Here is a 25,020-nt window from a genome sequence, read left to right on the forward strand (position 1 = left end):
GTTTAAGGGAAGCAATGCATCTCCAACAAAACAAAAAATACTCTACATAAATTTTCTACGTAGGAGGACAACGACTCCCCTTTTCCTTTTGTAACAGCAAACAACAGCTATTATCAGCAGGTTAAATCTAAACGACAGTGAAAGGCTATCTTTAGATCAGCCTAAATGTAGTTGTATAGCCAGTACGCCCTGGGGGGGGTTTAAGCAGTGAGAGCTCATTTCAGTGTAATATAGCTTACCAGGCTTCTCGGGTGAAACCCAGGCATGGCTGGGGGGCTGCAAAGTGTTCCGGCGTGTCCTCCAGAGATGGTGTCACTAATACAAACGTGCACACATGCTCATGAGGAGAACTGAAGGGAAGTTACACACCAATATCCCACCCACCAACATTATACAGGAAGGCACAGAGCCAATTATGCAATACACACCAACCACAAGTTTGCGTGCGGTTTATGCATATACACAATGCCCCCATCAATAAAAGGGGAGCTGGCGTGAAGCGACGCTCGCGCCCATACACACACAAACACAAGTTGCCTTCTGAATAATGCAACTCTACCCGGCAGGTCACACAGCTCTGTTGGCGTTTATACGGCCAGCTGGTGAATGCTCGGCAGGAAAGGTGAGAGGTGCCGCTTGGAGTGATCAACAATAGGTGCTGATGGAAGAGAGTAGGAGAAAAAGACAGAGGAGCGAGAGAAGGGGTTCATAACCTGGCCTGTTTCCTCTGGGAAAGGGAGATTCCATCACTGTGTGCTGGAATTATTGGCCGGCATCAATTTAAGTTGGTCAATATCTCAAAAAAAGCTAAATTATTTTATAATTTGCTTTGTGTTCCAACAAATAGCATTAAAAAAGCATGCCTATGAGATGTAAGTGCTGACTTTCACTTTACTTTGAGGATTTTCTTTTCTTTTTTTATATGTTTTTGTATTACAGACAAATGCAAAAAACAAAACAAAAAAAAATCTAAAACAGGAAATGGTTGCCGGTAGGAATATAATATAATAATATAATTTATAATTGTATTAATTTCAAGTTTAATGGAGGACATGGTGATTTGAAAAGGCATTCCCCAATTCCCACTCCCAATGTACCCCCCACCCACAAGACAAGGGAGGTTGACTCTACATAAAATTTGACACATTGCTACAGGTTATAATAGGTACTAAGTTGGGAAAAACTTTTAAATACCTCATATTCACTTATTAACAGATATATAAACTCCTTTCTCCTCCCTATGAAGACCCCCTGTCTAATTCTGAATAATACAAATTCCAGAGCACATCTATCTTCCTCCATACCATTCTCAAACTTGATCCAGCTGAGCCGGCGGCTAGTAGCCAACAGTGCTAAAAGCGCTAACATTGCAAACAACGGCAACAGTGCTGACAGGTCTAACAGTGTTTCCCTGAGGGGGGATTGGAGGGTGGGCGCTTCCCTTCCACAACGACATTGTGGGTCGGGACGTCGTTATCGGCTGTAACCAACATACAAGCTCAGTGTAGAGCGCCGGCAATTAGCTAGCCAAAAGGGCTTCATTCTCCTCTCAGGTAGACGTCACCATATCTTTACATTGGAAATAATAATTTCCTGCTAGATTAATGGTCTGAATCCTGTATATAGAACCTGAGAACAAAAACTGAATTTATCAAATATTTTGTTGGCATGTGATGTTGGTTAAATGATCTATGCCTAAAACCAGGGCTTGGTTGCAATAATGGCATATTACAGAATACATTCATCAACATCAGAAAACGAATTGGGGGATCAGATTAAGTGCAGCCAACTTTGAAACGGTCCCCGCCCCTGGTCGACCACCTAGCCAGACCTGCCGGACCAAACTACCTAAGCTTACCTAGATAGTATCTCAGGCTACTCCACTACCCGGCCTACTGCTGACTGTGTGATGTCCAGTCGCAGAAAAATAAGATGGATGAAATCAGCGGGAGGTCGGTGACTGTTGAGCCTACATCTTCACAGATGCTTGGATCCATCGTTCATCCTGGATCAAGCTGCACTTGACGGGCGGACAGCAGGACAGAGAGCAGGATTCCGGTGGGAGGGGGTGGACTCTGTGTTTACATCATGATGCTTGGTGCTCAAACACAGTCAAGGTTGATGAACAATGTTTTTCTTCACGTTGAATATCTTATGTGAAAATGCCGGCCATAATATGAGCCCAGAAAATTGTTTTTTGTTGCTGCGATTTACTCTCCTTATGATGAAACTAGTTTTTTTTAATCATGTTTTTCTTTTGTTGTAAATGGGCTACAAATGCATTTAGTTTTTCATCCCAGTGTTGCATAATGACAATAACTGATCCTTGAATCTTTTTGGGAATTACACTTTTTCACCTTCTGAGCCTAGCTTAGCAAAACAGAAGCAAAGAGCTAACCTGGCGATGCCATAACAGAATAAAACTCAATACTAAAGTCCTATCCAGGCTCCATTTTCAGGCTCATTTAACATCTTTAGGTTCCAAATGACAACGACCCATCTCTTAGGGTCATCGTAGAACAGAACTGTGGCTGATAGCCGGCAGGCCTCAGCCTGGTCCTTTGAGAGCTCAGGTTGCAGCGAAGCCTCCGTGGCTCGAGGCAATTAGTGGACAAAGCGCCTCATTATATAATGGATGATCAAAACTCTTGGCTGTGCATGTATGACAACCGATCCCTCTTTTTATCCACTTCACTGGAGATGCTGGGGCTCACAAAAGACCGAGATTCTAGGAAGAGAGCAGAAGTTTTAAAAAAAGAACAGTGTTCTGGAATATAATCAGTTGGGCCAAAATAATGGTCTGGGAACCTGTATGTTGTGCATTCTTTCAGGTTTCAGGGGAGCATTCAGAGACCGGAGCAGCATTATGACATCGTCTAGGATTTCTTTGCGGTACAGCAGAGATGAAAGATGTGGGAAATAAAGAAGTCAATGTACTGAGAAAAATAAAAACAAGACGCATTCGTTCTTGGGAAAAAAAACATGTAATAATTATCCACAATAAAATTGTAGTGTAGAAGTTACAAAAAAAAAAAAAAAAAAGAGGGTTCTTAATCAGTTCACTACAAAAATATATTCTAGGCTGATGCTAAATACCCAGCATTCTGAGACACAGTACCAAAATATTTCCTTGTACGATCTAAATAGCAGCCAACCCCAGTTACGACAGGCCCACAGGTACAGACTGAGTCACATACACACTGTATATATTAAAAACATTTCACTACAATAGCTTACAATTACATTCCTAAATTACATTATTCATTGCTGGCATATAAAAATGGTTTACATCAAAAATAATTAAAAACCAAACCCCATAGAAAGCTGCCCCACCCCCCAAAAAAGTACAGCACTGTGAGCTCTGCAGTAGTGGAGAAGTACCTATGGCAGGTTACAAAGTATAGAGTGGACGGGAGGGAATAGGGCTGCGTCAGCGGTGTACAGAGTACACAGTTTGTAATGCTATGAATGATTTGTGACTCATAAAAACACGTTTTCACCAGTTCGACAGACATAAAAAAACTTTTGTATCTTTTTTTTTTTTCACTTCGGGGGCTTAACAGTTTACATTTCCCTTGATAGTTAATCTGAATATTATGGAAGCTCATTTACACCAAAAAACTAAAAACTAAAAAGGGTGGCACATTTAAGGATTAAAAAAAACAAAAAAAAAAACCATTCATGTCAAGTCAAACTATTGACATACCAAGTTAAAATTATGAAATAACTTTTTTTTGCATCAAAACAATAAAGAAATGGGGTGGTTCAAAAAACTTGACCCAATTAAAAATGAAAAGATTTAGATTTGGAGGCAAAATGACAAGATATGAGGCTAAAGTTATTAACTTAGAGTTTGAATTATAATAGTAAGTATAATTTCATCAAGAAGCAAGAATGAAATTGTCTAAAATTGATAACATATGTTAAAATAATAATAATACTGCGTCAAAATTACAATATTCCAAGTCAATACTACAAGATTCTGACCAAGCTAGATCATGGCTGTTTAGTTTAATAATGTAAGTAAGACATTTCTTATATTTTAGGTTGTTTTTTTTATCATTTTCACTTGTGAGACTGTCCAGACTTTTGATTTACTTTTGATTTACTAGCCATAAATCATGATTCAACAACATGTTATCTCATAGTATTGACTTATCACTTTTTTCCATTTATTATCATTCCTAACTTATCATCTGTTTGTTGCATCCCTTTTCCTGGCAGAAATGAGCTTCCACAGTATAAATCAGAGGTTTCTTCAAATAAAATTAAGAAATTAGGCACAAATCATTTAAAATTCAAGCTATAAAATATTTTTCATCAACATTATTCAAATCATCCCCCCACACACACACACACACACTCCTTCCAGTTGTATGTCCATGTGGGGAGATGGAGGCCAATGAGAATGCACAGCAGATTGTGATGATTGGAAGAACCGTTGCCGCATGAGAAGGCTGCTGGTGATAAAGGCTTTTTAGAGTCAAGTGGCTGCAGGTTCAACTGGCGGCATCTATGGCAGAACTGAGACTCTGGTTCCATCCTGGCATTGATCTTGGTTTGATGAATTATGGCATCAGTCACATGCCAGGAGTGCGCTTCATGTAGCTTAGGGGTTAAAATGGCGGTGACCGCGCTGTGATGCGTACAGCACGCGGCCTTTAGGCACAGGTGGTGTCTATACATCGCCCCTCCGTCTGCACCGTGAGTGAGCCTTGAGCGGCTGCCGAGAGCCATTCGGTGTCTCTCCACGAGGGGGGCGGGGGGGTCGCGTGGGAGCTGAAAGCGGGGAAGTCAGTCACTGAGGCGAAGGGGTCGGTGGGGGTCAGTAGTGGTTGCGTCGGCCGAGCAGGAGGAGAGTGCTGCTACAGGACTGCGGTATGCTTCATACGTGTCAACGTGTCAGTTCACTCTGAGGAGACACAACAGTTTATTCCAAAACAGTCAAAATGAGGGTCAGTTCGTAGGACCAAAGGTTAAAAATGTGCCACTCACTAAGACTCACCTCACCTGTCCAGACATTTCTCTCAAGCTACAGCGCTATTCACATTATTCTCCAGGAACGACCTGCGGCGAAAACACAAAAATTCCGTCAGCATGAGAAGGCCCAGACACACAAACAGACACACTGTTGCGTGTTTCCATCTCTTTTGCCAAAAAAGTTGCACTTGAACACACCGCAGAGACGACGGCCCATGGCCAAGTAGCACATACGTTTTGAGCTTTCGTACCAGCAGGTGGCGGTAGTCCATATTTGTCATTTAAAAAGGGAAACCAGGAAGACCTACTGAGGGACTGCGGCTGTTAAAATCGTTTTTTATCTTACATATATGAAGCAAAGCAGCGTTTGCACACCGTTCTAAAGCCCCCTCTCGCTCAACACTTGTGCACCGATTCAACATGCTGCAGCGGACAAGGGCCAACTAGTGCCAACTATGCTGGACACATGGCGATAAAACTAGGGCCACAGTCGCTCACCAAGGGCCCCACGACGTCGGCCTGGTGTGTCAGACAGCATGTTTACCTTTAAATCAAAGTTTGACCAAAACAGTTTTTTTTCTGTTGCAAACCTAATGCCCCTATAATTTTTATATGAGAGTTATCTAAATTACAATTTTTTAGATATAAGAATATTGCTCAGATCAAAATCCAAATTATGACTCGGAGTATATCCGACTCATATACTTAACTCACACGAATGACACTTAATTCAAGATAAAGATCCCTATTCATGTTGTGACTATTTATTAGTAGAAATTAAAGACTGGGTAGGTTATGTAGTTTTTTATTTAAAAAATAAGAAATAATCTGGTATCTGTTGCTGTAATAAAGGACTGCAGGACTAATACGTCTACCTGTGTGTCCTCTGACCGCCCACTCAGTCCCCTGCACCAAGTCTCTACAAGCTGCTAGCTCGACAGCGCGGACAGCACCAACAATAACCGTGTTTGTTGTTTGCGTTCATAATGATCACTTTGGGTGGCGGCCTGAAGGGACGGGCTGTCAGTGTTGCTGACTTGGCGCCCTTTCTACCTAAATCTAGCGGCTTTTGGAGCTAGTGCTAGTGCTGCTAGCTACTTTCATTGAAAAAAAAAGTGTTTGCAACACCTGCTGAAGTCATTGCTTTTTTTTTTTGGGCTACTTGGGTACAGCAGAACAAGAAACATTACATATCTGTATCATGTTATGACAGCTGAGGCATGATACCTCTTAAAGCCCTGGAAATGAAATTAAAAGGGCAACACCATCTAAATTGAGAAATACTATATGTTATATCCATGGCAGTGGAATGTTCAATAAATATTTGCGAGCCTAATCTACGCTGTCAAAGCCAGAAACCAGAGAAGGAAGTCTCAAACTTGTGATGTCATTGGGTTTACTGGGAGACCCACAGAAAGTTCTCTTTCTTCATTTTGATGTTTTGTTCTCAGTATATGGTACATTTTCTGTTTCACAACAAAGAACATTCTCCTGTAATCTAAAACTTTCTTTCTTCGTCTGTGGAGCAGTTCCACACTTATACTTGATGACATCATAAATTATAGTATTAGCACTCTAGTTATTTGGATTTGGCAGAGAGATGTTAACGATTACTTATATTCCTGGACCGTCTTGGGTCACAGACCATAACATGGAGGAATTTTGAAAATGGACGTAGTTCCCCTTTAAGTGAACCTCGAGTTATGGTTTTTAGACAAACCTTTCAATCACTAATATTAACTATCAATGGGTGATACTTACGTCTGGTCTCCTTCTAGCGACTTCTGGATCTCTTGTAGTACTTCTGTAAGAACATAAGACGTGACAGTAACTAACCAGTGTTCTGGACACAGCGCTGTACACTTCACATGAGACCTGAAGCAGCGGTTCAGTGACATTAGGATACAGCTGGCTGGGGTCAAAGGGGAGTTATTCAAATCATGCGTAGGGATGAGGTTTGGTAAACACTGCTGTGTGACGCTGCTTCAGGTTCCCAACCCACTGATGTGGGTGTGTCTGATGGAGCAGAAAGCTGACATACCAGTCAGGAGAGGCAGCGCATGGTTAAACTATAGTTGATATTAGTTTTTTTTAAAGAGAGACACCCGAGGAAAAGGATTTTTATTATTAATGCACTGGTCAATCTAGAGTTTTCTATTTTTAGACTAGTCGAAAGAAAACATTATTTATTTTAATACTTTGTCTATTTGTGTCTGTAGATTTCCCCTAAATTCACTTAAAGTTCACATTAGATAATGGCTCATTTGGATAGTTTACCATTACATTTATGAAAACTTTTTATGTTCCAACTGTCTTTATGCAAATAATCAACTGGGGAAGTTGCATGGTGATATCTATTCGTACATTATTTAACCCTTTTCACCCGTAGGGTCTTAAAATGTATTTAATTCCCCAAAAACATCTCTTTAAAGGCTGTTTTCTCTAAATTAGTTCCATAATGTAAAAATCTTTAAGTCTAAAATTGAAACAAAACAAAACAAGAATTTTGAACCTGGCTTTATCTGGTGTTCAGATTTCTGTTCTGGAAATGTATGCAAAAATGTGCATATTTAACAAGATAATGTATCTTAATGTAAGTAATCAACTTTGGAAGTTTCATGGTGATATCTATTAGTGACATTTGTTAGCCTATTCACCTAGGGTGTCTCTGCTTAAAAGGGTTCAAACACAGTAACAGAGGGGCCCCTCTGTTCCTGGATCATATTACTACTTCATAGTTCCGTCTCTCCGGTACTCACTCTCGTCATTCAGCAAAGCATGCTCCATAACACGTCTAGCTGCACTTTCTGGAACACACAGGGCAGCAGGCAGAAGACACATTATTACAGTCGGCCACAAACAAGGTGTGTGTAACAACAGACAGACGGCACAAGCACAAGAGTTTAACAACATGGAACAGAACTCTACATGAGGACATGTAGTTTTTCCTCAGCCAGAGGCACATGCATGTTTAAGAATGAAGCTGGGCTCTTTTGCATTTAGAAGTCTCGACAGACGTTTTACCTGCATCCTCACTTTCTTGTTTGGCAATTCTAGAAGAAGGACAGAAAAAGAAAAATACTCATGGGTACTGAAAGAAATTGTGACTTTCAATAAGAGTAAAATACAGAAACACAGAAAGATTTATACCTATGAGCAGATGAAGCTCCATCGGGCTGTGGCCTACGTTTGGTGGAGGAGCCGGTATGAAGAGGAACCTCCACCAGACAGCGAGGCTCCACCAGGTACCGGGCTGACAGAGAGAACCGCTCAAACTCAGATGGGGAGATTAGGTAGAAGCCTGAGGGAGGAAAACGGAACACAGACGGTTTCTAAACTGAGCAATCATTTGGTCAGAGAACTTACTTGAAGGTAAAAACATGATGAAAACAACTGCTTTTTGTTTCAACAGACTTGATGACAGCAAGGAGACTATACGTTTACTGAACGGGCCTTCTGAGCAAAGTAGAGTTGATTATTTTTAAATTATACCAAATATATTTCTTGAAAGCAGCAGAAGTTGCATGAGTTATGATTTATGAATGATTTTTAGACTGCTAAGAAAAAACTAAAGTAGCATGTGGTCAACAAGTACTGCATCATAAAAAATAAAATACAAAATATTTTGTTTACCATGTACAGAATCTTCATGTATCCCTGCAATATCCCTTTATTGACATGGACCATATTTTGTGAACCTAACATACCGTTTTATTTTTTAAAAATAGTTCATATAATACATGAACTATTTTTTGACTACAATCTAAACTAAGCTGAAATTTAAAGGACGTATAATGCTCATTTTCAGGTTAAAAGTGTTAATTTGGGTTTGTTTCCATGCTTTAGTTTTAAAAAAGATTTTTTTTATTTCTCCTCTGCCTTAAAACTGCCTGAATATATCTTCATTCATCCCATGGGTGAAAAGCCCAGTCTGCTCTGATTGGTCAGCATTTTACATTCTTATGCATCTACGCTGTTTTAGTTTCTGAATACCTGCTCTTGGACCTGTAGCTGTATGGTTAATCGCTGAGGGAAGTACAGATGTGTGTGTGTGTGTGTGTGTGTGTGTGTGTGTGTGTGTGTGTGTGTGTGTGTGTGTGTGTGTGTGTAGACTGTCTTTACCCTGGCCCTGCTTGGTGAAGACGCATGAAGCGATGCCACTGACGTCCTCTCGCCGCACGCAGGGGTAGTGGACCTGCATCTTCACGGTGGGCAGCGACACCACATGGACGTCGCCCTGGTTGGTCAGGACCACTAGACCGCTCTCGCCGTAGTCCTCCGACCGGCTGCTGCCGAACCAGGCCACGCCCACCCGCCGTACCCTGGAGCCGTCCATGGCCGTCAGCTTAAGCTTCATCTTGGCGCTTACCTTTGGCAGGGTGAAAACCTGAAAACGCAATAACACGGTCAGCCGAAGAACGCTTTTCTCCACATAGCCGAGCACTATTTAATGCCACTATAGTTTGTTAGAGATTCATTTTTAGAAATGAACTATGTTTTAACATCTTATTCTTGAAGATGACTAGAATATTATCTTAATTTAAGGCATCTACGGGTCTTGAATAAATTCTATTCTACTGATCTTTAACATTGACATAATAGAAATGGTACTTCAGGGCCTCCGTGGGTATTTGTTTTGGAGCACCAAATGCTGCATAACCCTAAAATCTGTACAACCTATTGGTAGTGTGTGTCAGCAATAACTGGAAGCTGATCTTAACCGCAAATATTTATTTCGGCAAACTGAAGTAGTGCAATCACGACATATGTATTCTATCTGCCGATAATGATGATAATGGGTTTTTGTAGTGTGTGAGAAGGTTCAAGAGCCTGTGCGTGTGTGTGTGTGTGCGTGTGCGTGTGTGAGTGTGTCTGACCTTGAACTGCTCCTCAGATATAACCACCAGGTGGTGTGAGCCCTGCATGTCGGGCGAGCGAGCCAGGTCGTGGGCCACCTCGAGGGGCTCAGGGAGAGGAGCCCCGTGACCGTCCAGCACCACTATACCGACTACGGGGGCCCGGTGCATCAGCTGGATCTCCTTAGCTGGATATAAAAGGAGGAAAAAGAAAGGAGGGGGAGAGAACATTAGAACGGGAGGACAGACATGAGGAAGCAGTCCATCCCACCAAAACATCGAAAAACTATTTTGTTTCTCACCCGGCTGTGCGGTGACTGGTTCGTCCGCTCTGCGCTCTACAGCGGGAAGGCGGAGCATGTATGCATACACGCAGCCGCCGTTGGTCCCTGCCCATAGGGAGGGCGTGTTATGTGAACCTGCAAGAGAATTAGGAGACGCGTAAGAAACCTTGAGGTACGGCGCGTTTAAACGGTAGTTAAAGAATGGGCTGTGTTCAGTTTGGACCGTGTGATCATAGAACATAGTATAAAATAGTGGTTGAGTCATCATGCTCTAAATGGGACCGTAAACAACTAAATTAACAGCATACTGTATTGAAGAAGACTTGAAACTAGAGATTGAGACCATAAACTCATGTTTACAATGTTTACTGAGGGAATAAATCAAGAGAGAAGTAGAGTCATTTTCTCATAGACTTCTATACAACCAGAGGAGTCGCCCCCTGATGGACATTAGAGAGAATGCAGCTTTAAGGCAGTTCCGCATTGACTTCACTTGGCAGAACACAAGGTGGCTGCCTGGGTGGGACTCACTGTCTGAGAGGAAGGTGTCGGCGAAGTAGATGGTCCGCACGAGGCCGGTGAACGAGTCGTCCGAGGAGCGCGCTTCGATCTTCCTCTGGACCGGAGCCAGCTCCATCTCTGCCAGCTCAGCCTCCAGACGAGCGTTGGCCTCCTGCAGCTACTCGGAGAGAAGAGGATCAAGGTTGGAATGGAAATAAAAGATTTAAGGAGGTGACAGGAAGGTAGGGCCTTGCAGTCTACTTTCTGCCTCAGTACTGCTGAACGACCAGGGAGCTGTAGAGCTGACCTTGGCGGCGTTGTTGACGTGATGTTTCCTTAGCGAGACCCTGCTGCGTCTGATTCTCCTGAAGGACTGTCGGAGGGATTTCTTTATGCTCTTCACCCTGGACAGAGGACCCTCCATGGCCAGCTGGTCACTGGGGTTTAGGGTGCACCTACGATTGGGAGAATACTGAGGTAACACATGAATGCACTTCATTGTAATTATTATTAAAAACTAAACCAACGTGCTATGTATCTACTTGCATGCTCATTTGCATCTTGACTATATTCGGAGGGTGTTGGAAATTAGAGAACGCCAGAATGAATTTAGGGGTATAGGACAGGAATAAAAAAATATTTTTTAGAAAGACACTCATGTAGGCCATATAGACACATTCGTGTTACATTGAGACCGTTTTAGAACTAGTTAAAAGTTTCTCGTAGTAACTTTTAAAAAAACACTAGGGTAATTAAGAATGTGCAGTACACTTTGCAAATTATTATTATTATATATATTTGTTTATGTTTGGAACTGTATAGTCTAACCTAGACATGAAAGGGTTGCCTATCAGAATATGAAAAATCAAATGTGAACGTGTATAATGAGCTTAACTTTAGCCTACACCTTTTCAGTCAGAATATTTTTTGATTTCCCTTAAATCTAATGCCTTATTGTTATTCATCTATTTTTATGTGCTTTCTTTTTGGAAAAATTATAAATGAGGACCGAAAAGAATTAAGACTATATGATGATGATGATTCATTACCCACAATAATGAAGGTTTCAACATACTGGTAACTCTGCCTGTATGGTGATACGAGCACTACTGTATAAAGTCTCTCAACAGCAGTAAACTGAGGGTTCAAAAGAAGGAACGCAGATATGCAGGAGCAGCTCGTCACAATATAATACTTATTAAAATCCAGCTAACCCTAATGTGTGCCGTATTTTGACCTAGTGCAATCTCTTAAGTCATTTTGCGTGTGAAAATATGAGTTTATATGCTATTTAAAATAGACTTTAACTTGGACATAAAGACTGGATCCACAAATCACCTAACAGAAACCTGCAGAGACTAAACTAAAAACATTAACGGACGATCTCTGGTGGGTGTAAACTTCCTACGTGATCTCTCCCTCTGCGTCTCCTTACTTGACGAGGACGTTGTTCTTCTGTTGGTAGTCGTAGAGGCCGAAGCCGTGGCTGGTGCCGAAGGCCACCAGCTTCCACTCCGAGTGCAGGGTGAGGGCGGTGATCACGGCGGGGGGCTGGCACTGGACCAGAGCGAAAGGCTGGAAGCCTGGAGGAAACAGCACCGGCTCCTCTCGCACGTCCAGCTGAGTGTGGCCCTAATCGACCAGAAGAAAACAACAAGATATCACATTGTTCAGGGTGGCGATGGGTAAGGAGTTGAAATGGTAGAAGTCACGATTAACGCATTTGTTGGTACGGTAACGAGGCCGATGCCGCTCATTACCTTCCAGCGGAAGCCCTCTTGGCCCTGCAGCAGATCCACAACTTTAGCCTCGACCGTCTGCTCCGCCGCCTCGTCGTTGAGCTCCAGCACCAGGATCTGGAGAGACAAACGCAGGACATGGTGGAACACGAGTTACTGAGAAGAACGCAGCTTAAAAAAGGACACCAAGTTCCATCCGGTTCTGTCCATTACGCCGGCACCAGTGAAGGGAGAGGTTGACAAAAAAGACGCCCTCGATACAGAGTGTACACCTGACCGACCTCTCATACTTTATTAAACCCTAAACACAATGCATGTGTCAAGGAAATTAGGAAACATCAAAGCAATGAGATCTCAGCAGATAGCTTGGTGAGAACGATGTTCTCAGAACTGATGGAAATGACGGTTAAAACTAGGAAAGACAGATTCATGTTGTTATAAACCAGAATTATCCTTTAAAGTAGAAGGAGCACGTTACCCCCTTGTACGTTTCTCTTTCAGACAACATGCTCAGTCAGAAGTTCAGAGTGACACTTTAATTAATCACAGTTGATGTTCAACAGCCATCTCACCTGTCCTGCAGTGCCAGCTACAGTCAGATAACCGCTGTATTTACAAAGGTGGATCTTCTGAATGCCGAGCCGTGGGTCGTCGCTGTAGGGGTCAAAACAGCCGACCTGGGAAAAAAGTCAAAAACGATAAGTACAGCAGCAATTTTGTGTTTTACTTGTATACAAGTTGGGAGACTTATAGGAGATAGATTTAAAAAAATAAAATAAAATAAAATAAAAAAAATAAATAGTCAAAGCGGCATGACTTAAAGCCCTTACTATGAATCTAGCTCCAAAAACGATCCTAAAATTCCCATGATGCAACTCCTTTTGTTAGACTCTCCGTGATTGAACACCCACACCTTACTGATATCAACCTGCAGTTAGGAACTAAGACGGTTTGACACAAACTCTCTGAGGGCATCAGGGTTATTTTCTCATTTCTCTCTCTTTAAACAAAATAACCTTGATTATGCTACTGGTGGACAGTAATCCTTCACAAAAAGTCAAGCATTACTGTGTGATTTGATGAAAAAAAATCACACAAAATACCAGTTTTGTTATTTCACGTACAATTTATTTTAGAAATGTTTTGAAGCCTGGTAGCGTAAGCCTACAAATTATATTTATGCAACACACAGCATTTCTATTTCGTATAAATTTGAAGGTATTAGTCTTGAAGACACAGAACTTCAGAAATACTAAAAACTTTTAGTGTTGCGTATTTGTGCAAGTTTATCATGAATAAATGTAACAACTAAATAACTTTTTTTTAGATGGAAAAAAAACTCTATTATCTGATATTTTACTCCACTTCCATGCCACAAGTTGCCACACTGCATTTCTTGGCGAATGGACTGGAGTAGATCCTGAGATTAGCACCCCGATGTACTGAATCGAGTAACAATTTGAATCCCTTGACCCCAAGAATCAAATAGAATCGTAAAGGAAGTACTACTGTGAAGAGTAAGCAGATATTTATGTCTAGGATTGGTTGATTACTCTTTAAGGATGGTTAATATTAATGTATGAATCAGCCAGTAGCCAGCAGCTCTCCTGCTTCAGTCTTGATTGTTACAGCTCATTGACACCTTATAAACTGTAGCTTCGAGCTTCTTCAACATCAAGAACTGCTGAGAAACACACACACACACACACCTTTCTGAATGGCGGCCACTCTCCTTCGGTGCCTTGGTTCATGTTGTCATTGGGGTCGGCGTCTGTGTGGAACACTCCCGCTGTGCTCAACTTATACATGGGATACAGACAGACTCCGGATGCGTCCCAGAAACGCACCGTCCCATCCTCGTGCCTACATACACACACACACATACACACACACACACACACACACACACACACATACACACACACACACACACAAATAAATAAACAGGATATTGTCAAATCTGTCAAGGGGACGTTCCAATTGATGTTTTCCAGAGTTGAGAACTGACCCTGTGAGCAGCAGGTCTCTCTGTGGAGGGTCTGGGGCCAGGTTCTGTCCTCCTGTTATTGGCCATGGCTGCATGGAGAGAGGGGAAATGAAAAGTTTAACAATAATACCAACTTAATGCCATCTGTTGAACCAGAGATGAAGGAATGCGTCCATATTTGGGATGCAGCATACCATATATGATGAACGCCTTTGGGGAGGTTTCATATCTGGGTGAAAGTGTCTTTTCAGAGGTACCAATACATTGTTGTGTACTTGTGTTGTACTTTAAGACAGTGATGTGCATGCACATATGTTTAAACCTGCTCTTTTCTAGTTTTCCATTAGCAACAGTACTTCTTCTTTGGTACCGCCAAGGGAGCTGGGCCAAAACTAGAAGACAGTGCTGTAGCACTTGAGATCTGTCTTGCTCTAGGAATCGACAGCATTTTTTACTCGGTCGGATAAAATGGACTCTGGATTTTAAATAAACACCAGTTGAGTGTGTGGGGATATTGCTAATTCGCTAATATTTATTAACATCATGCTGTGATTGCTCACAGAAAACAAAAGGAAGATTCCTTTGAGAAAAAAAAAAATAGAACTGGTACCAAAATTGAGTAGAGCTGAGCTGAACCATGCAGTGCAAATGAGCACTGAGGTAATGAAGCTGGAAAACCTGGCTGGAAAATCATTATGTCCATTTATTTCCACCCGTGTTATACTGTAGCCAGTTGCTCTGGTCAAAAAGTAATGAACTTATTGTCAATGTTTAAAACAGAGATAGATAGAGATATCTATCCATCTCTCTATATATAAATAAATAAAAGGTCAACGCTGATGAGATGGGACTAAAATGTATCTCATTTCTAGTTTCATTAACTTATCACTAAAGAAAATGAAACATCATGTGAACAAGTAATGAAGCTAGCTTACACAATTAAGGCTTAGAAAGCCTCCATTTATACTGGCAATAAGTCAACAATATTTGTTATAGGGGTGTCGCCATATAAAGATATTGACGTTAACCTTGATACTTCAAAAATGAAATATTGATATCATGTTAATAATACACATGTAATCATTTTGTGTAAATTATCCAGAACCTCTCAAATAATTTTTACACAATTATGGTGACTCTTCCTCCACGCAAAAAAAGGGCATAATGAACAAAGGTAAAGGTGAGGTTGACTGATGGCTTTATTTTTTATTCCGTTACATTTTCTACAGATATCATGAGAATATCAGTATCTTGAATTATTTTTGGCCATGATAGTTGTGCAGTGAAAATCTGCTATATAGACACCCCTAATTAGCTACTAATATTCATCTACAAACTCCTAGTGCCGTGACAAAAGCAGCGACAAATGATCGTGACGAGAAACAAAGTGATGTTTAAAAATCACAAACTCAATGAGACTCTTTGGCGTACCTTTTTGGAGTAGTGCGTGCTCTGCAGGCCTCCGGCGGCGAGGACCCGCTCCCACAGTTTGAGGGGGATGGCGGAGACGTGGTGGGAGCAGGTGATGGCGGAGCTGTGGAGGGGGACCAGGTATGGCGTCTGGATGACCGGCCAGCCCTCCGTCTGCAGGTCAATCACTACCAGCTCCTCCTCTACCAGGACCACCAGCGCACAGGGGTCTCCTGCAGACCGACAGAAAAGAGCAATAAACAAATGAATAAATACATATTTGGTCGGCTGTCTAGCAGTTAAAGCAGTTCCTCAGCCCATTTTCACATGGCTGCTGTCTAAAGATCCAATCTAATCTCTAGTGAGCTTATTTTTTATTATTACTCGAGTAGTATTTTTCATGTTGTGGCCAAAGCTACAGCCACACTAAAAGGTTTCTGTTTTAGAAAACAATCTCCACAGACATGAACATGTTCTGGGGTAAAAAGGAAAGCAGATTGACCACTCTGTGCTTGGTTGCTTAGTTACAGAAAATACAATGGAGTTTTATTGTTCTTCCCACAGTAAAAGGTCTAAAGGGGCGGGTCCTCTTCATGGAGCATGCAGCCAAATCTTCTATGACTTCTATGCCAACTGTTAGTACTAGACTCAGTGCTGCGGACACACTTCAGCACTTAACAACTTCATCAAAGAAAGTACTGAGTCTTTGAGCGAACACTGACACCACGATGCTGGAGGCCCGGGCTGTATTGCTGGGCTCGCTGGAGGGAAGGGAGGCACGGGAAAACCAGGACCATAACTATGCAGAGCAGAAGGTCAGACTGTAGTAAAATGAGAGGTTTTCTAAAGGGACTCTGGTGCTCTAAAACACTACCACTTTTGTCCACAGGGGCCTCCAAAATGAAGTTATTATAACTGACTCATCAGGTTACTGAAATGAGTGTCGACATACCAGGTGTCAAAGTTTCCCTACAACTTCAGGGTACAGAGGGAAAACAATGAAAACCAGTTTTAAAAAAAGAAAAAAAGAAAAGAGAAAATGTGGATCAGACTTTTGCTTTACTTTTCATGCTTGCCTACTAAAAACGCACAAAATCTGAATCAAAGCAGATTTGCAATTCAAGCCTCCCTGAGCAGAGTGATTTTGCCGTTTGTTTTGGTCTGTCTGTCTGTCTGTCTGTCTGTCTGTCTGTCTGTCTGTCTGTCTGTCTGTCTGTCTGTCTGTCTGTCTGTGTTTCGCCTGCCTGTGTGCTGTGGTCCGCCTCTGATGGCGAAGAAGTCAATGATCCGGGAGGTGAAGTCCAGAGCCACGTGTGTTTTACTGTGGATCACTGTGATGCAGTGTCTGTCCCCGTAGCTGGCCCTGGGCATCCCACCGCTGAACAGCAGGAATGGAGGCCTAGTGCACACACACACACGCACGCACACACACACACACACACACACACACACACACACACACACGCGTATAGGTTCAAGTTCAGTTCAGTTTGCACAGTGATTAATGTGTAACATTAGGTCATGTAACACATCTGGGAATCCGAGTTAAACATTAGAACGGCGAGGACGTTTGACTTTCACTGAGGGAGAAAAAAATGACGGATGAATAAACTCACCCTTCTTCTGTCGGTAGCTGAACTATTTTAGAAATGGCCTTGCAGGGGAAATGTCCTGCAGCAATAAAATACGAGTCATCATCAGCCTTACAAACAAAAAAGAACAATTTCATGCAGTAAGGAAAAAAATATGCAGTGGGCGCCTCTCTGTCCTCACCATAAGGAATGTCTGATTTCTCCTCCTCCTCATTCACATCCTCTCCGCTCGTCATCCATCGACAGTAACTTCCATCGCTGTGCGAACTGAGAATGTAGCCTCCGTCCTCTGTCCACCACACGCTCTCCAGTTGCTACGGTTACGTAGGAAAAATACACAAAGGCAAATACCGAGATTAAGCATGCTTGTTATGACCCCGGTTAATTCCTGACTGACTGGTATTCTGTTCCGGTCGCAGGCCTCACGCTGAGCTACAGAACAGTCACCTGGGTGGCGCGGATGTGCTGGATGGCACGCTGCTTCTCCAGGTCCCATATGACCATGAGACCTCGTCCGTAGCCAATAACGACCTGGTTGGGGATGACCGGGTTCTCCGTTAAGGCCTCCACGTGTTCCAAATTCCTGCGGCCGATGTAGTCGTCCGGTACACTGGAGGAGACGGCACAGAGAGGATGAACACGGGCGAGAGAAAAGAGTGAGGCCGGGGGACAAAACATCAACCTCATTATTGATCTTCAGGTGTGTTTGTGCGATAGCAGTTTAGTATGAACGATCATTACAAATGCAATCCATTTGAAATAAAGTGCGCTGCTGTGCATTTCCACAGTGGAGAAAAATATATAAAAGGGAAAGCTACAGAACAGTCAGCTTGTGTTGTTTTTTCAAGTCAGTGCACTTATGTTGAGTTAATCTGGGGAGACAGCATTCAGGTGAACAAACTGTAAAAAAAAAAAAAAACTTAACATCACACTTTATCGACAGTGTATTACCTACATTGCCATCTTCATAGTCATTTGACCTCGCAGAATATAGAAGTCTCCGCTGTACCGCTAACTCGATGCATTACTTCTACTGTGTTATTGTGGGACTGCTGAATCCAAACTAACTCTTTAAAAACCACCGAAGTAATGCAACTAGCAAAACAAACTAAATGATCGAGCAAGTGGTAGACCAGCAAGTCCAGTGTGCAGGGAGGTAAAATAACTGGTTTTGTCGAAAGAGTCTTGTGGCTTTGAAGGAAGCATAGATAACAGCTGGAATTCCCCCGTTAGAAAGAACTGTCTAACAGCAACGTAAAGTGGTGAAAATATTCTAAATAAAGCGTACGCTTAAAACTGATTTTAACTCTTTTAGGTGTCCACAGCAGTACATTGCTTTGCACGGTGCTGGTACTCCTGTCTGTTTCTACCTGTCCGTACCTGATACAACCTCATTTCAAAACAACTGATCTACAGGCGGTTTTGTCTTTAACAGTTAAGATGGATTTAGGGATCATAAACAAAAAGAGGTCTCACATGGTCAAACACACACGATACATGCCGACTTGCTTTGCAGCTTAGACTGAACAGAAACACCCAGGTCTATTTCATATGAATGGAATCTGGTATACTGTTGGCGAGACAGATCCTGGACACATCGATAAAGGATGCTGTTGATTTGTAGACTTTTTATATTAACTGGGACAGTTGCGCAGGAATTTCTCCCTCTCTGGCTCTTTGTAATGATGACGTGAGATGGAGGCTATAGATGATGTGTGTATGTGGTTGCCCACCTGCTGGCCACTTGGTCGAGGCTAATATTCCTCTCTTCCAGCTCTCTGAACCCGGGGACCTCCACTATGAAGACGTGTCCTCCTTCTGTTCCCAACAGCAGCAGCTCCCCTGAGGAGTGAGCCAGCACTGCTGTCACTCTGGTCACACTTGGAGGGGCACTGAGGAGGAGGAGAAGAGGAAGAAGGCGGTGAGATCACTTGGGGGAATGAAGGACAGCTAACCTGCCGGATATTGTCCCGATGATCATTTGGTCTATAAAATGTCAGAAATAATTCGTCAAAAAGGTACAAAACCGAGAAGCTATTCAGTTTACTATAATATGGAAAAGACATTGCATAAAACCCTCACAGTTAAGAAGCTGAACCAGCAAACTGGTTTGAAATGTATGTCTCGAAAAATGGCTGAAATTAATTATCTAAATAATTGCAGATTCATTTTCTTCCCATTGGCTAACTGATTAATCTAGTAATCATTGCTGCTCTAGTGTAGCATGTTTATATAGAAATGTATCAAACTGGCTTGGTATGCGGTGCCTTAACGGATATGCCTTTTGGAACAAATAATTCCAAGAAGTTAGGAGACCCAGGAACAAAATCAGCCATGTTGTTCCAGTCTAGAGGTCTGTGTTTGGTCCATCCTGATAACTGGTTGACTATGGGGAGGTACTACCTCAGGACGAGGAACATTTCGGGGCACAAACTAGACACTCAGCAAACCACAACTGGAGCTAATATCCTTAGGTTGATACAATTCAGAGGTTCCCAAAAAAGGTTCCTTGAAAACTACCTGCAGTGGAAAAGGGTCAAGAAAGGTGATAAACCTGTAGAAGTGTGTCTGTGTGTATTACCCAGGTGGTCCAGTGAGAGTGAAACGTCCTATCTCCAGAAGTTCAGAGAGTCCCTTGTGAGCTCTTAAAGTCCACATGTGCAGACTGTTGTCATCCAGCAGAGTCACCAGTTCAACCTAAACATAAGACACAATCAATCAATACTGTCCAAAAAAAAAAATATTAAAAAAGGCATCTAGGTGGGAATACCAATCCATACAAACAAAACGTCTCCTCTATGAAAACAAGGCAGAGTACTTTAAAGCTACTACGAGGAACTTTCATTTTGTGTAGATGTTTGGCGGTCCCTGTGGACAAAAGTGGTAGTGTCTCCGAACGCCAGACTCCATTTAGAAAACCTCTCATTTTCTGCCTAGCGCAGTCCTGGTCCTGGTTCTCTAGTGACCCCCTTCCTGCATGCATGATATAATCTAATTATGACGGAATCAAACCTGACGGCACATATAGATGGTCATATAGAGGCGTCAGTATCACATTTAGAGTGTTTTCATAACCAGTTAAAAGTTCCTCATAGTACCTTTAAAAAGCAGAACTACTACTATTTAATGTTCTTTGACTGTACCTGGTGGGGGAGGAAGTGCACCTGAGTCACGGCAGCATTCTCATCATGTAGACCCATGAACTCCACACCTGGAGCTCCATATCTGACAGCTGGTCAAGGACACACTGATAATGATTGAATTTATAAATTATAAATAAGAAATATTATTTGGCATATATTGTTAAATAGGTGCACAACATGGACTGGGGAAGTGATCTAAAAGAATCTTGAAATCTGACTTTAACGTTGCTAAATTCGAAATTCCAAGCATATCTCATGCTTCCACACAACTCTCAACATGGCGACGGCTGAGCCAGTGGCTAGCAGCTAACGATGCCTACAGTGCTGACAAAGCGAACACTGTTTAGTTAACACTGTTCTTTTAAAAGAACTACGCAATGACCTAAACAAACAGGCAGGTGCATCATTTCTTCTGATTCTAGTCACATATGAACATGTGATTATGGCTGATACAAACATATCTTCTGTGCTAGTATGCAGACAACAAATTCAAAACTCCAGTTGAACCGACCAAATTTAAATCTCTATCGCAATGTTGGTCAAAAAACCAAAACAGTGTGGAGACACTACATCATCCTTTCAGAGGGAATCACAACACATCATCAAATGATTTGTGTTCTGCATGTCAAGGAACAGTAGCCGCTCTGTTCTTTGACTCAGTCTGAAGCATCCTGCACTTTATGATCATAATATTCGCTCAAAGATTTCCCTTCATCTGTGCCCTCTTGCAGTTTTTTTTTTATCCTGGAACAATCTGCTGCATTGTATGAATGGATTGCCCTAATGGAGGAGGGCATCAAAACCAGTGTGTGTCTCTCTGTGTCAATGGGGAGAGTGTACGGACTGGCTCCGCAGCACCGTCAATGAGCCGAATTGTGCGACAGGGACGGGGCGACACAAGACTCCGCTGTCTTGAGAGTGACGGGGCGCCGTTGAGCCGCAGCGTGGGAAAAAATGAAAAGCACCTGAAACAGGTACCCATGTGAACCGCAGACAAGGATTTGGCGGCGTCACAGCTGCTCATTAGCACCGAACCTGCCTCATGTTCAAACAAGACAGATTCCTACCTGGCAACTATTTACACACACACACCACACCCCCACACACACCCACACCCACACACACACACACACACACACACACACACACACACACGTTGAGTGAAGGATACAGTTTGATGGCCCCGGAGCGGGTGCCGATGGCCAGCAGCTGGAGGGCAGGACTGTAGCCCAGAGCGCTGGGCTGGTGGGGGAATCCATGCTCCACTGTCTGAAGGGGGAGAGAGTGGACAGACAGGAGGGGGGGGGGGGGGTTATGGTGAGACCCGGCTGAGAAAATGACAGGAAAGACAGACTGCAGGGGAAAAAACAACAACCTGCAGATAACAGCATGTGGACAAGAAATAGAAAGGTTTATTTATTTTGTTTATGTTTTATTTATTTTCTTTACTGGGCAAATTATAGTTCCTTTGCTCGGGTTGCATACAAAAGTTTTGAATTGAATGCACAAATGGAGTATTCTTTAATACTATGACAGTTTTCCTGAAATTAGATTTTCCATATGGCTTAGCTAACAGTATTGCAATAGATCGCAATATATAAAATTGTATTCCCTGTATCATAATGCTTATCTTATCGCCAGCCCTGCTGGCTTCTGAATTATCATTATTTTATTACATCTACCTAATAACCATCAACAGCAGCCATCATCATTTCAAGTCAGAGGTAATCTAGGATTCAGATTCAAGCACTAAAATTCTGACTTTACAAAGTGCTCCACAATAAAAGCCAAGATCAAAACCATACGCAAATAAATAATGCCTCCTATGTAGATAAATAATAATACTGACAAGTGCACAAGGTTTATAAACAGAAAATCCAGTCACATTTTTCATCTCCACTGAGTCATATTCTTATCACATCTGACATTTGTGTCAGCTGCATGTATTATCTATATCACATGTTCTGTTCTTTAAATAAATATGTGTCTGGGTTTCTCTGTGGAACTGGCCTTTCATCTGGCCTTGCACATTAAAAAGAACTTCTGTCTTTTTGCCTAGTGACCGTAGAGCACTTAATCATGAAACATTGAATGTTTTGTATTTGGAATGTTTGTTTTGCTTTTTCCGTGAATCATCATTCAAATGAACATTGCTCAGAAAGGAGGAAATAGGCCCATTTACCCACAATCTTTTTGTTATTTATCAAGTCACAGTAGGTGTAAACACAAAATGACAAAATGGTAGCTTATCAAGCTATCGTTAACAGCAGGTAACATCTGGCAAATCCAGTGTGGATGCTGATAAGGCAGTGCAGCTCTCTGCAGTGCAAATGCACCAAACTAGAGATGTTAATAATTAACCGTTTAACAGTTAATCGACAATAAGAATCTTGACCAATAAATGCTGGCATTTGTATTTATTTTTTTCAAGTTAAGCAAACCTTGGACGAGCAGCTTGTCACTACAACGAGAACAGCTGGTCCATCTTTAAAAAGGCTGGCTGTTCTCAAGTCAAGGCTCAAAACTAAAAGGTGATTTTTACCATCAGGGCCCCTGGGTTTCGGAATGAACTGCATGGGGCGATGAGGCTTGCATAATCACTAATCTCTTTTTTAAAATCACTTATTTTTACTGCTCTAATTTATTAATTTATTCTATATATTATTACAGTTTGTTCTTATTGAATGGATTGGTTTTATTGTTTCATCTATTGTACTGTTTTATCATGGTTTAATTCTTTCCTTAGTTTGTCTTGCTTTTGTTGGGCCTCACTGTTGAGCTTTCTGTTATTATATTGCCTTGCTTTGTTTGTCAAATCACTTGGTTAACTCTGTTTTTGAAGACGCTATACAAATAAAGTTGTTAGTACTTGCCTTGTTGAACTGGAAGAGCTCCTGTTTGAGTCGATCTCTCTGGGACTCCTGGCCGTGTCGCCTGAACCTCTTCATCCTGACTCGGCCCCAGCGGGGAGCCTGAGGGGCCCACTGACGCACACTGCAGGGAGGAAACAAGAGGTAAGGGTCGGAATAGAGTGATGAATTACAAATGACTGCCGTTCATTTCTCTCTTTACGTGGCACACAGATTAAGTGCTATCCAATTTTTGCATCCAAGTTAAATCTACTTAAACGGGATGAGATAGTGGAAGTGAAAAAAAAAAAAAAAAAAAAAAAAAAAAAAAAAGAAAACAGCTGGTGGTGGTTCGGTGGATGGCAGATGTGGAACAGACTCTGCAAATATGCCACAAAACGATCTCTGCTAAAAGGTAGCGGCACCGTAAATCCGTCTCATCACTGAAAACGGCTCCCAGTGCAGAAGACTGTAGTCAAGCCAGCCTCCACTGCAAAAAGACCAACTATCTCCTCAGAGTTGTTTTGCTTCCGTATACTGTATATACACTAGAATTTACGGTAAAAAATGTTAGTGACTTTAAAATAAAAGCGACCTTACAGTTAACAATTAATTCAATCAAGTTGGTCTGTCAATAATAAATAAACAAATAAAACAAAATGAAAACATACTAAACTAGAAAAGTGTACTCCGTACAGTGCAGTCTGTATTGTGTGATTGAATGAATATAAACAGTGCCTTATAGCTGGGCTCGAGTGGCGGGTAAGGTACAGCAGAGTACTGCAACCACGACTGATCACCCCAAAATATTATGCAGTTTGCTGCAGCAGAATGAGAGATTAGCTGTGGACAGACACAGAGGTGCACACTCAGTCACTCACCCACGGACTCACACCACACACATAACCTCTCCAGAAGACCTACGCCTGGCAGAGATAATAATAAATAAAATGAATGATAATAAAAAGATAAATTGTCAAATTCAATAATGAAGAATACGTTCCAAAAGACCAATCTGACAAAAAAAATAGACAGTACACCACATCAGAGTGTCAAGGAGAAGCTTCCCGTTTCAACAGACCAAGTTCACTTCAAAACGATGGGAGACAATATCAAGAAATTCTGATGTGTAATATCAGAAAAAAATAATTTCACATTCTAGCCTCAGATTAGTTTGCTAGAATTATCATAAGCCTCAAAAGGAGTTAATTAACAGTTATGCTATTTTAGAAAAAAATTGTGACTATCTCATTTGGGTGAGGCCCCAGCTCCTGAATCTATGGAGCCTCAGGTGGATGAAAACTGAAGATGAGAGAATGAAACTCTAGAGGTGGAGTCTGGCCCTACTCCTCTTGGCATCAGTGAACTAACACACACGCACACACATGGGTGGGTTCCAGGCTGCCCCCCCCAAAACAAAAGATAAAGAGCCAGAGGTCAGTCAGGGCAGGACTAAGAAACTATTGTTTGGCCACCACACACACACCCACACACACCCACCCTTCCTTAGTAGAACACGTCTGCTGATAAAAACACCTGCGACGCACAAAGGCCCACTTCATAGAGGCCTCTTCAGAGAAAGAAGGGAAAGGAAAGGAAAGGACAAAGCAGGAAAACAAAGCAATGGAAAAACTTCATTCTTCCATTCTATTTTTTTAAGCAACACATAGGAACTCAAC

At 42.0% G+C, this 25,020-nt stretch overlaps 1 protein-coding gene across 1 annotated transcript in view; it reads right to left on the bottom strand.

Moving 5' to 3' along the window:
• Positions 1-3,018: 3,018 nt before the first annotated feature.
• The window catches only part of llgl2 (LLGL scribble cell polarity complex component 2), a 30,613-nt gene continuing 8,611 nt past the window's right edge, over positions 3,019-25,020 (bottom strand). The window contains exons 2-27 of the mRNA XM_054598716.1: positions 23,366-23,486; positions 21,664-21,761; positions 20,493-20,574; positions 19,931-20,046; positions 19,083-19,241; positions 17,797-17,959; positions 17,531-17,663; positions 17,374-17,428; positions 17,002-17,156; positions 15,779-15,990; positions 14,369-14,436; positions 14,070-14,223; positions 12,933-13,037; positions 12,382-12,477; positions 12,057-12,253; positions 10,929-11,076; positions 10,652-10,799; positions 10,139-10,255; positions 9,858-10,024; positions 9,103-9,367; positions 8,131-8,281; positions 8,005-8,033; positions 7,740-7,787; positions 6,742-6,784; positions 5,006-5,067; positions 3,019-4,912 (exon numbers count right to left, since the gene is read on the bottom strand). Coding sequence (XP_054454691.1) covers positions 5,028-5,067; positions 6,742-6,784; positions 7,740-7,787; positions 8,005-8,033; positions 8,131-8,281; positions 9,103-9,367; positions 9,858-10,024; positions 10,139-10,255; positions 10,652-10,799; positions 10,929-11,076; positions 12,057-12,253; positions 12,382-12,477; positions 12,933-13,037; positions 14,070-14,223; positions 14,369-14,436; positions 15,779-15,990; positions 17,002-17,156; positions 17,374-17,428; positions 17,531-17,663; positions 17,797-17,959; positions 19,083-19,241; positions 19,931-20,046; positions 20,493-20,574; positions 21,664-21,761; positions 23,366-23,440 — 3,024 coding nt within the window. The 5' untranslated portion in view covers positions 23,441-23,486 and the 3' untranslated portion in view covers positions 3,019-4,912; positions 5,006-5,027. The remainder of the gene's footprint in view (positions 4,913-5,005; positions 5,068-6,741; positions 6,785-7,739; positions 7,788-8,004; positions 8,034-8,130; positions 8,282-9,102; positions 9,368-9,857; positions 10,025-10,138; positions 10,256-10,651; positions 10,800-10,928; positions 11,077-12,056; positions 12,254-12,381; positions 12,478-12,932; positions 13,038-14,069; positions 14,224-14,368; positions 14,437-15,778; positions 15,991-17,001; positions 17,157-17,373; positions 17,429-17,530; positions 17,664-17,796; positions 17,960-19,082; positions 19,242-19,930; positions 20,047-20,492; positions 20,575-21,663; positions 21,762-23,365; positions 23,487-25,020) is intronic.

The sequence above is a fragment of the Anoplopoma fimbria genome, chromosome 5 (genome assembly GCF_027596085.1).
Source record: "Anoplopoma fimbria isolate UVic2021 breed Golden Eagle Sablefish chromosome 5, Afim_UVic_2022, whole genome shotgun sequence".
NCBI classification, from domain to species: domain Eukaryota; kingdom Metazoa; phylum Chordata; class Actinopteri; order Perciformes; family Anoplopomatidae; genus Anoplopoma; species Anoplopoma fimbria.